Source organism: Phacochoerus africanus, chromosome 9 (genome assembly GCF_016906955.1).
Source record: "Phacochoerus africanus isolate WHEZ1 chromosome 9, ROS_Pafr_v1, whole genome shotgun sequence".
Lineage (NCBI taxonomy): Eukaryota > Metazoa > Chordata > Mammalia > Artiodactyla > Suidae > Phacochoerus > Phacochoerus africanus.
In genome coordinates this window covers 52,945,901-52,958,269 of record NC_062552.1, presented here as the reverse complement: position 1 = coordinate 52,958,269, position 12,369 = coordinate 52,945,901, and the positions used below count along the sequence as shown (strand labels likewise).

The 12,369-nt window shown below is 52.0% G+C and overlaps 1 protein-coding gene across 4 annotated transcripts in view; it reads left to right on the top strand.

The window, feature by feature from the left end:
• The first annotated feature begins 307 nt into the window (after nt 1-307).
• TM6SF1 (transmembrane 6 superfamily member 1) overlaps nt 308-12,369 on the top strand; it is a 28,451-nt gene continuing 16,389 nt past the window's right edge. The window contains exons 1-3 of one of the 4 annotated variants that reach the window (XM_047797651.1): nt 308-494; nt 5,797-5,900; nt 11,157-11,254. In XM_047797651.1, coding sequence (XP_047653607.1) covers nt 403-494; nt 5,797-5,900; nt 11,157-11,254 — 294 coding nt within the window. In that variant the 5' untranslated portion in view covers nt 308-402. Of the gene's footprint in view, nt 495-5,796; nt 5,901-11,156; nt 11,255-12,369 lie in introns of those variants that run through there. The other 3 variants (XM_047797649.1, XM_047797648.1, XM_047797650.1) reach the window with 3 other exon arrangements.

Sequence of the window (12,369 nt, the reverse complement as noted above, 5' to 3'; positions counted from 1 at the left end):
GCTGCCCGCTGCGCCCGTCTCCCGGGCCCCGCGCCCGTCTCCCGGACCTCCGCCTTCCCGCAGAGCGCGCGCCTCCGGGGGCACCTGTCCCCCCGGCAGGGGGCTGTCGCGGTTCCTCGGCACCGCCCCTCGCCCGCGGCGGAGTCCCAGCGCCCCTGGGCTGGAGGACCGCTGGGACGCCTCCGGGAACTGCGCCGCTGCCCTGCGTACCCGGCGGCTGCGGGCGGGCGCGCCGAGGGGGCGCTGCTGAGGGCGCGGCGCGGGGGGCGCGCGGGGCGGGGCGGGACGCGGCGCGGCGCGGGGCGCCTCGAAGGGCACTGCCGAGGGGCGCGGGCGCTGCCGGAAGCTGGGGCGGGGCGCCCGCGCGGGATGCGGTGAAGGGCAAGCGGCGCGGCAGCGGCGATGAGTGCCTCGGCGGCCACTGGGGTCTTCGTGCTGTCCCTCTCGGCCATCCCGGTCACCTACGTCTTCAACCACCTGGCGGCCCAGCACGAGTGAGTGGGCGCGCGCGGCGGGGGTCGGCGCGGCAGGAGCCCCAGTAACTTTCCGGATGGGGCTGAGCCGCAAACTGCAGGGCAGAGGTTCGGCGGCCTCTAGGGCTCCTGGCGGCCGGCCGGAGGAGGGGAGGCGCCCTGAGTAGCGCGGGCCGGGGTCCTTGCTCAGGCTGGCATCCTTGACATTCGGCGCAATTCTAGGGCCAAGTGCTGGGCGTCCGCTCTGTGCCAGCACCGTGCCAGGTATCCGGGGTTACAGAGGTCAATAAGGCAATGCCCCTGCCCTTGAAGTGCCCAGGGGGAGGGGTGGGGGCCGTACACACACCAACAACTAGGAGCTTGACTGTGTTACCTTGGGCCATGCCTCTTTTGGCAGGAACGTTTCCATGTATGGACACACACATACTTGTCATTTCTTATTAATTTTAGAAACTGTTGTGAATGACAAGCAGAAATAGCCCAGAATGAATTGGCAAAGACCTGGGTTCTAGGCCTGGCTTTGACACTAACCTTATGGCCTGGCCTCAGTTTTCTGGTCTGTCAAATGGCCTATATTTGCATCTTATTGTCAGGATCCAAAAAGACAGTGAAGGGCGCCTTGTAGTGTAGGAGGAGGAGTAGGGCAGAGAGGCAGGTGCATGCTAAGGAAATGGGTGAGGCCGAAGGAGGCAGCATATGGGTTTGGTTCAAACCTTGTCTCTCCTGTATGAGGGGATCCCTGGCCAACCAATGGCACCAGACAGTGGCGGGCCTGCTTGGGCAGTGGGAAAGGGGCCAGGCCTCCGTCCCTGCTGATGTTCCTTGCTGTCTGTGGAGCGGAGGAAGTAACCTGTTATGTTTCCCATAGCAGTTGGTGCTAAGGAAATTGCATCAGTCTGTATGCTGCAAACCCCCTCCAGACCTTTAGGCTGTGGAAAAGTGTCTGCCCACAGGGCGGTGACTTCCTCCTCCTTCCCTGCTGGGGCCACCACTTACTAACGGCCTTATCCAGAGGGCACCCATCCATACTGAGTGCTCCCTGGGCATGGGCAGTGACTGCCTTCAGTCTGACCCAGTCTTGGAGCACAACTCGTGGAAGAAGTATCTCTGAGTAGTGAATGTTACATGTTTGTGAATATAGTGCATGGGGGACTCTGCTCTTCTAAAATGGCATTATGGACAGTTCAACAAATATTTGAGTACAGGAGTGCCTGTTGTGGCTCAGTGGAAATGAATCTGACTAGCATCCATGGGGATGCAGGTTCAATCCCTGGCCGCCTCGCTCAATGGGTTAAGGATCTGGTGTTTCTGTGAGCTGTGGTGCAGGTCGCAGGCATGGCTCAGATCGGGTGTTGCTGTGGCTGTGGTGTGATTCGACCCCTAGCCTGGGAACCTCCATATGCCGTGGGGCGGCTCTAAAAAGACAAAAAAAAAAAATTTGAGTATATACTATATGCCTGGCAGTGTTCCAAGTGCTGGGGCACTAGCTCTGAACAAACCACAAGGGATGGGGGAGGCACGTGATGAGACAGACCTCAACATGTAAAATGAGGCATCAGGAAAGAGTGACTGCGAGGGGGCACAGGTGGTCAGGGAAGACTTCTTGGAGGAGGTGACATGAGCTGCAGGAAGATGCGGGGACAGAGCTTTCTGGGTAGGGGAACAGGGAGCAGCACAAGGAGAGGGACATGACTGGGTGTGGGGGTATTTGGGAGGGAGGGCGGCAAAGCTTATGGAAGGATTGCATGGCTTGGAGAGGATCTGAGGATGACTCTGAGATTTTGGCCTCAACCAGGGGGAGGATGGTGATGGCATTTGCTGAGTCCACACTGAATTATGTATCGTGGTGTATTGTTGAACACATTTGCTGAGCCCTGCGGAGTTTTGAATCATTGGTTCCAAACATGCTTCCCATCCTCCTGCAGGTTAAAATTCAAGGAGCATCTGACTCCTCCCTCTTCTTTCTCCTCTCCCTCCTTCCCACCCTCCCACTGTCCCCAGCAGCATAATTCCCCGGCTAGGCTAGCATCTGTTTCCCCCTTCCCAGCCCTGGCCCTCTCTGACCCAGACCGCGGCAAAGCCTCCCACGGGTGTTCCTGTGCCCCAGTGGGCATTTCTGCCTCAGCCCCCCAGCCCCGCCCGCCACGCTGCTGCTTCAGCCATGTTGGACTCTTCTGCGCCCCTTGGACCTCGTTAACTTCCCTGCCTCCTCGCCATTGCTCCCACTGTCACCTCTGCCCAGAATGCCTTCCTCCCTGATGTTGATTGGTGAGGCCACACCTGGACTTTATAACTCACGGCAAAATGCCACCTCTCCCTCTTCCAGACTCCCTCCAAACAGATGTGATCTATCAAGCGTTTGGTTGTGCTTTTCCCATAAGAGTTACTTTCCTAGGTTCAGAACTTACCTTCCCTGGGCGTAGCTCTGCTTAGTATTGTCCTGCCCAGCCCAGGGCCTTGTAACCCAGTGGTTATCCTGTTAGGTTGGCATTCGTTGAATTAGTGGAAGCTCCCTTCCCACCAGACCTTTCCCGAAAGCCTGAAAAACAGAAAAAGCAAATTAAGTCAAGGGGTCAGGAAGAGGTTGGGACCTCTCTCCCCCTCTCTCTCTCACACCACACACCCCACGCATTCTGCTCACACTCATCCATATCTGACCCCTCTCAGCAGCTGTCTGTTTGTGGAAGGGCATCAGTTACCCCCACCCCAACATGCACATCCCAAGACCAACAGCTCTTCCACCCTTGGGTTAGTCGCAGCCCTCACCCCTCCTCCCCACCCCTCCTCCCTGCTGGATCCATTTCTCCCTGTTCCGAGCAGGTCCTGAGCTTGACTGCACTGGGAGACACAGATGATCTGCTGCCCCAGTTTCTCTTCATTGTCCTCCACTCCCCTAGAGGGGGGGAGTGTGAAAGGACACCACGAACCAGTTTGCCCTGCTCTCTCATAGCCCAGAAGAGCACCAGCTGTGTGAGGGTGTTGACTGTCAGCCTAGGTCCTTGGTCGGAGCAGGGATGGGGGTTGGTCTCCTGGCCACTACCTGCCTACAGCTGTGATTAAAATGTCTATCAGCTTACAGAGCACACCTAATCTCTGCCCTCTTCACAGGATGCTTTCGCCCAGCATCATGTTCCTGATCCACATCAGCTTCCTCTTCCATCCTCTCCTCCTTTGGCTCATCCCTACAGGAGGAGTCCAGAACATCTGCTGGGGTCCACCACTGGAAACCTATTTCAGTCTCTTACCTAGACACTGACACGGTCGTCTTCATTCTTACCATAGAACTGTGTCATCCATCCATCCACCATCCATCCATCCATCCGCCATTGACCATCCATCATCTGTCCATGCATCTGTCCATGACCATCCACAATCCATTCTTCCACCCATCCACTATCCATCCTCCACCCATCCATCCGTCATTTCTCCTTCCCTTCCTCCTCTCCCTTTTCTCCCTTCCCTCACTCATCCATCAGTTCTTGAACCCCTTAGCGGGGGGGGGGGGGGCTCAGGCAAACTTTCTGTGTCATACTCATCCAGGAGTCTTGAAAAAAAAGTTGCCTGTTTCCAACTCCCACCCCCAAAGTATTTTGATTCTGTAGATCTGGGGTGGCATCTGGAGATCTGGGTACTGCTGAGGCCCAGCACACCCACTCCCGGACTCTAAGTGGGGCCTGGGGTGAGGTCCTGGGGATAAAGCTTCCCTGGACCTGTGACCAGTCTCCTTGGGGCCCATGTACTTACAAGCAGAGGGATCCTGACTGAGCTCTCTGACATTGGGGGAGAGTTCTGACTCGTGCCTAGTACCCACTCTAGCTGTAGGTGTGTGGAATGAATGTCAGCGTGGGTTTGTCCCTCAGCTCTTGGTAGATGTGGGTGGGCTGTGGAGTCTGTGGTTGGAGAAGGGTAATTTCCAGAAGTCCCAGGGCCAATGACAAGAGTTATCCAAAGGTCCTCTGTGATGGCATGGAGGCCTCTCAGCGTCATGGTGCTCGCAGCAGCTCTCAAGGGCCCCTGAGGAGGCCCTAGGGTAGCAGGCCATGGGAGTGAGCCAGGCAGTGCTTTGTCTAGAACCGGATGCCCTGTTGGTGGAGATGTGAGAGAGAAAACATCTCTGTGGGACTGGAGGTGACCTTCTGGGTGAGAGAGTTCAGAACCCATTGAGATAGGTCCCTTCCTGTAGACAGGGACCTTTCTTTTTCAACCATAGAGCCTGCTACATAGGGGTGTGCAACCCATTTTTCCTCAGTATGTTTTTAAATTAATAGACAGATGGTGATGGAGTTCCCATTGTGGCTCAGTGGTAACGAACCCGACTAGTATCCATGAGGATGTGGGTTCGATCCTGGCCTTGCTCAGTGGGTTAAGGATCCTGCAGAGCCGAGGCTGTGGCATAGGCTAGCAGTTGCAGCTCTGATTTGACCCCTAGCCTGGGAACTTCCATGTGCCGCGGGTGCGGCCTTAAAAAAGACAAATACATACATACATACATAAAATGAACAGATGATGAATGACATGGCTTTCCTAAGGTCACACAGTTAGGCAGTGGCAGAGTAGGTATTAGAACCCTGGTCTCTTGACCGCTAGCTCCACTGAGCCTCGTGTCCTTGTGCTGCTCTGCTGAGGAGGGGCTTTGGCCCCTGGTCTTCTCGGTGCCACACCCTTTCCCAGGAGAAAGTCCAGGGGCTGTGTCCATCCTAGCCTCGCCTTGTTTTCCTGGGCATGGGGTTGGATGCTGGCTTCGTTTCCTGGGTGTAGGGGCTGCCTTCATTCTGGCCTTAGGTCTGGCTCAGTCTCCTTGGATGGGCCTCGTGTGCTGCCCTTGGATTATATGCACGGCCTGTGGCCCTTCCTCCTTATCCTCTTAGAAGGCGTGTGTGACTGCTGCGTGCTCCCTGGAACTCCAGGTCAGGGTTCCCTGAGGGAGGAGGCAGATCCTGCGGTTAAGACCTGTCAGCCCCTGGGAACAGGGGCTTGGAGGAGCAGGGGCGGGGATGGAGGTGAGGATGGTGGAGGGGTGAGGGGGTGGGGGTGGGGGTGGGGGAACAGCAGCAGCAGGACAACGGCAGAGGGAGCTCAGACGCGTTGATGGTGCAGGTGAGCAGGATGATGGGAGAGTGAGGACTTGGTTGCTCTGGTCCCTGAAAGTCACAGCGGCGGCCTGGAGGGGCCCAAGTACTGCAGATAAACTTCACTGACTTCACAGTGCTTGAGGTGTAGGCTGAGGCAGAGCTGGGAGAGAATGCATTCCATAGTCAGGAAATTCCATGCACCCGTGTGTGTGTTTTGATAAGTGACCACTTCCCTGTTCTGGTCGTTGCAGTTCCTGGACAATCGTAGGGGTTGCTGCCCTCATCCTGCTCCTAGTAGCCCTGTTGGCTCGTGTCCTCGTCAAAAGAAAACCACCCCGGGACCCACTGTTTTACGGTACGTCTTCATGGGAAGGAAACCGTTCACGTCCACTTTACAGCACAATGCCTGGGCCGCCACCACTTTGCTTCTGTGGCTGTGAATGCTCTGAGCCCACGGCTAAAGTGTTGGGAAGTGTGGGAGGATGTCCATGAGACGTAGCCCCCCCTCCAAGCTAATGCTTCTCCCACGCTGTGGACCCCACCCTCTCCCATCTGGGATCATGGTAGAAGGGGGGTCACTGCCAGGGCCAGGCAGAACACCCCCTGTTCCTTGCCCCTGTGTCCAGCCATGCTCTGACCCTTGACCTCAGCTCTTGTACCAGCTCCTTTCTGGCTTCCTGCTTTCAGCCTGCTACTTGCAGCTCCCTCCCCCTGGCATGGCACTTAGCTGTTCAGCGCCTCAGTCTGCATAGCTGTGTAATGAGGAAGATCATAGTTCTTACCATGGAGGGTCGGTACAAACATTCGCTGTTGGTAAAGTGTTTAGACCACTGCCTGGCAAGATACCCATGTACGTAATATAAGTAAAACCACCCCTGCTGGAGCACCTGTGGTGTGCCTGGCATGACTCTGAGTACATGAGCAGTATCACCACAAACATCCCCCCTGTACAGATGAAGAATCTGGCTCAGAGGCCTAAGAAACGCACTCAAGGCCATGTAGTCGATGAGACGGCATTGACCCCCCCCAAACCCATGCTCTTCCTCGTGCCATGCTGCCTGCCTCCAGCAGAGCTTCTCCTGGCCTTCAAGAGCTTCTTCTGTTGGGAACTTCGCTGGGCATTGTATTCATCTTGTTTCTGCTTTAGTAGTGCTGCTTCTCTTGGTGTACTACAGCAACGAACATATAAGCTTTATTGAGATATAATGGACGTATAACATTGTGTAAGATTAAAGTGTACAAGGGATAATTTGATACTTACGGATGGTGAAATGATTACCACAATGAGGTTATTCTCCTTAAACTCCTCTGCCTCACATAATTACCATTGTGTGTGTGTAATGAGAACATTTAAGATCTGCTCTTGGAGCACCTTTTGAGTATACAATTCGGTATCATTAACTACAGTCACCCTTTTGCTCATTAGCTCCCCCAAAATGTATACCTCTTATAAGCAGAAGTTTGTACCCTTTGACTGATATCTTCTCATTTCCCTCATCCCTCCAGTCCCTGGCATCTATCCATCTATTCTCTGTGTCTTTTTTTTAAGCCCCCCCCGCCCCCCACATCACATGGACGTTCCTGGCCTAGGGGCTGAAGCTGAGCAGCAGCTGTGACACATGCTGTAGCGGTAGCATTGCTGGGTCCTTTAACCCACTGCTCCAGGCAGGGGATGGAACCTGTGTCTCTGCAGCAACCTGAGCCCATGCAGTTGGATTCTTTTTTAAAGATGTTTTTTATTATGATTGATTTACAATGTTCTGTCTATGTCTGCTGTACAGCAAAGTGACCCAGTCATACATATACATACATTCTTTTTCTCACATTATCCTCCATCATGCTCCCTTACAAGTGATTAGATATAGAATTCCCTGTGCTATACAGCAGGATCTCATTGTCTGTCCGCTCCAAATGCAAGAATTTTCATCTACTAACCCCAGAGTCCCAGTCCATCCCACCCCCCTCCCCCTGGCAAACACAAGTCTGTCCTACATGTCCATGATCTTTTCTGTTTTGTCGATATATCATTTGTGCCATATTTTAGACTCCACATATAAGTGATATCATATGGTGTCGTTCTCTTTCTGACTTAACTTCACCCAGTATGAGAGCCTCTAGTTCCATCCATGTTGCTGCAAATGGCATTATTTTGTCCTTTTTAATGGCTGAGTAGTATTCCATTGTGTATATGCACCACATCCTCCTAATCCATTTATCCATGTGGGCATTTGGCTTGTTTCCATGTCTTGGCTATTGTGAATTGTGCAGAGAACATACGGGTGCATATCTTTTTCAATGAAAGTTTAGTCTGGATATATGCCCAGGAGTGGAATTGCTGGATCATATGGTAGTTCTATATTTAGTTTTCTGAAGTACTTCCCTACTGTTTTCCACAGTGGTTGTACCAATTTACATTCCCACCAACAGCATAGGAGGGTTCCCTTTTATCCACACCCTATCCAGCATTTGTTATTTGTTGACTTATTAATGATGGCCACTTTTTTTTGGTCTTTTTTTGCCATTTCTTGGGCTGCTCCCATGGCATATGGAGGTTCCCAGGCTAGGGGTCGAATCGGAGCTGTAGCCACTGGCCTTCGCCAGAGCCACAGCAACGGAGGATCTGAGCCGCATCTGCAACCTATACCACACCTCACAGCAACGCTGGATCCTTAACCCACTGAGCAAGGGCAGGGACGGAACCCGCAACCTCATGGTTCCCAGTCAGATTCGAAGGGAACTCCAATGATGGCCACTCTTTAACTGGTGTGAGGTGGCACCTCATTGTAGTTTTGATTTGAATTTCTCTAATAATTAGTGATGTTGAGCATTTTTCATGTGCCTGCTGGCCATCTGTGAAATGTTTATTTAGGTCTTCTGCCCATTTTTCAATTGGGTTGTTTTGTTTTTTTGTTGTTGAGTTGTATGAGTTGTTTGTACATTTTGGAGATTAAACCTTTGTCAGTTGAGTCGTTTGCAAAATTTTTCTCCCATTCTGTGGGTTGTCTTTTTGTTTTTTTTAATGGTTGCTGTTGGATTCTTAACCCACTGTGCCACAGCAGGAACTCCTCAGTTCAACTTTTTTAGATTCCCAATGAGTGAGATTTTGCAGTATTTTTCTGACTTATTCACTTAGCACAATGCCCTCAAGGTCCATCTGTGTTGTTGCAGCGAGCAGAATTTCCCTTCTTTTTTATGGCCGAATAATATTCCATTGTATAAAATACCACAGTCTCCTTTATCCATTCATCCACTGATGGACTCTTAGATTCTTTCCTTGTCTTGGCTATAAACGTTTACTGTCCTTGCTCATGGGTCTGCAGGTTGGCTGGGGCTGCTCTGCTTCAGGCTGTGGGTCTGATTCAGAGCTGTTCCATGTGTCTCCCTGTTCTTGGACAAGCAGCTCCCCAAAGCATGGCAGATACAGAGGCACAAGAGGGGCTTGTGGGAAAAGAGCAATGCCATGTAAGGCCTTGACTTGGAGCTGGCCACCATCACTTCCACACACATTCTGCTGGCCAGAGCACACCATATGGCTGAGCCCATTGTCAATGTCTTATGGAATATTCTTGGTGGATCTTGGCAAAGGAGGGGAGGGAAAGAAAATGTAAGTAACTAATTTTTCCCAATTTGCATATAAAAAACTCCAAAGCTTAGAGACATGATGTAACTTACCTAAGACTTGACAGCCAGTCGGTAGATGCACTGGGCCTGCCTGAGTTCAGGGCCTGAGTCCTTTTTTGGTTCCTATTCCACCTGCCTTTGATCCGGCCACTCCCCACTTTGCAGACTGGTCTCCTGCTGTCATTTTCCCTGCCAGCCCTCCCCGTTCCATAGAGCCCACACTTAGCCGCACGTATGTGCTTTGCAGTTCCTCAGGGTTGAGACCCATTGCTTCTAACCTTCAACCTTCTATCCTTACCTCTGTCACTGCAGCCTCAGGGCCAGGCTGTAGGCCAGACCTCTGCCCCTGGAGGGCAGAGACTGTCCTTGTCATCGCTGACACAGCATCGATGACTGCTGGTAGGACAGTTGAATGATCGTGTGCTGAGTGCCTCCTCTCCTGGGGGACAAACAGTGGCTGATCCTCTGACGGCTCATCACTGTCAGCGAAATCTGGACCAAAGGCCTACAAGGAGGCACGAAGGCAGGGTCTGCAGGGCAGGAAACATTCGGGACTTCTTTCTTCCTTCTGGGGAAAACGTAAACACTGCACTGCTGGCTGTAGACTCAGGGCAAGGCCAGCTTCCTTTTCTGTGAATCAACCTCCCCCATTCTCCTCTCCATTTCTTTTTTCACAGCAGTTCTTATAGTCACTGTCAGATTTTTTTACTATCCATGCCGGTCACATAGTTGGACACTGATTTGTTACAACTTGAAAATTCAGCTTTAGGAGTTCCCTTTGTGGCTCAGCAGGTTATGAATCTGACTAGTATCTCTCAGGTTGCGGGTTCCATCCCTGGCCTTGCTCAGTGGGTTAAGGATTCAGTGTTGCTGTGAACTGTGGTGTAGGTCACAGATGCAGCCAGGATCTTGCATTGCTGTGGCTGTGGTGTAGGCCAGCAAGTGTAGCTCCAATTTGACCCCTAGCCTGGGAACTTCCATATGCCGTGGGTGCGGCCCTAAAAAGAAAAGAAATGCAGCTTTATTGACAAACTGCCACCATTAAATCTGATCACTCACTGTTTAAAAATTATTACTTCTGAGCTATTTGTTGCTTTTTTTTTTTTTTTTTTTGCTTTTTAGAGCCACACTCATGGCATATGGAGGTTCCTAGGCCAGGGATCGAATTGGAGCTACAGCTGCCAGCCTACACCACAGCCATAGCAACGTGGGATTCAAGCTGCGTCTGAGACCTACACCACAGTTAAGCAATGCTGGATCCTTAGCCTGCTGAGTGAGGCCAGGGATCGAACCCTCAATCTCATGGTTCCTAGTTGGATTCTTTTCCACTGCACAATGACGGGAACTCCTGTGGCTGGTAATTTTAAGCCCATTGAGAAGGTTCTTACAGCCTCAGTGAGATTCTCTAAGATGTTATGGCTTTCCTTCTTCAATATTCACTAGTACCATCTTGTATCCTTTTTAAACATCACTCGCCTTTCTTCTTAAAGTCACTGTCACTTGCCTGTCAGCCGCGGTCTGTTTTTAGGATCTCCAGTGAGCGATAAAGCAAGCATGTTGGATGCCCTGTGAGTCGGACTGCTTGGTAATCATTGAGCACATTATTCTGTGCTTCCTTGGCCACTGGTTAATGGTTTTCTTCCCGCCGCCCAGGTGGGGTATGGGTGTGGCCCTGGCAGCACATGGAGGGAGGGGAGGATGGGTAGGGGCAGCCTGGTAGAACCCTCTGGGACCATCATTGTCTGCCTTCATCATCTTCTACCCCCTGGCGAGTGCCCCCTCAGCGGTGAGGGGGAGCCCCGTGACGCAGGCAGAGATCCAGCTGCGTGCACAGGAGGTATGTTCTGTTAGTCCATGTTGGCAATGTGTCTTGCCAAGTCCGTGTTTCCACAGTGTCTTCTGGAAAACATTAAAGGAAATCATTCCTGGCAAATGCCAGGCATCGTCTCCCGAGCTACAGCTTTTTAAACGGCTGCTTTCTTTGCTGTAGTGTATGCGGTTTTTGGATTTACCAGCGTGGTGAACCTCATCATAGGACTGGAACAGGACGGGATCATTGACGGGTTCATGACGCACTATCTGAGAGAGGTACGGGCTTATTTAGCGATCATGAGCCTTAAACCAAAGGGTTGGCAACCCAAACAGCATTGCTCAGAGATGGGATCCTTCCCTTCAGGATAAGCAGGTACCATAAGTGGTATTTTATTTACTGCCAGAGACACAGGCACTTATTCACGTGAAGAGTGAAGCAAAAAGTTAGGATTGGGTGGTGAGAGGCAATTTGTTCAGTTTTACAGCTCCTTCCTCACACCTGAACCCTCACCTTTCTCCTACTGGTGTTCAATATAAATGAGGGACTTTCAATGGATTTAGCCTCTGGGCACCTATTGTTATTGGTGCTCTCTAGGAAAACCCAGGTCAGTCTTCAGGGTGTAAAGAGTCCGACACTGAGGCAGTTAATAAAGCCTTTTGACTGTGAGGGTGAACCCGTACCCCTCCCCCATCACAGCATCCCAGAACTACCTGGCACCTGCAGAGCTAGTCCTTTTTCCTTATTTTATGGTGTGATGACTCCAGCCCCAGGGAGGTTAAGTAACTTCCTCAAGGTCACATAGGAATATGAGGAGCAAAGGCAAAAGAATAGTCTTCATCTATGTGTCACATAATGGGGAGCTCAGTGTGCAAACGTAGGCAGTTTGGATTTTGTCCCACAGATGAGGAGAGATTTTAAGTCAGGGAGCAGTGCGGTCTATGCTGAGAAGGATGGGCTTGAAGGGAAGGGTCAATGTCATCAGTGAGGACAATGTCATCAGTGAGGTCAATGTCAGGGCCAGCAGGAGCATGAAGATGGCCCAGACAGAGGCCAAGCATGGGAGGGAGAGAGGAGGGGTGAACTCCAGAGAATGTGAGCGGCTGGAATGAGTAGGGGCTCAGGGGTGAGTTGGGGTGATGGGGGGAGTAAGGTCTGAGAGGACATCCTGATGCCTGCGTTTAGAAGAATGCTGGTGTTATTAGACCAGAGAGGGACAGAAGTAGTTCAGTTCCCAGATATTTGGTGAATAGACTGTGGGTCCCAGGACCTGCCTTCTCCCTCCAGGAGCTGTCTCATTGCCAACAGACCACACAAGAGAAGGAGGAATGAGCAATGACCCTGGGGTTTGTCCTGGGTGAGTTGAGTGGTGTCACCATGAAAAGAGAGAGGC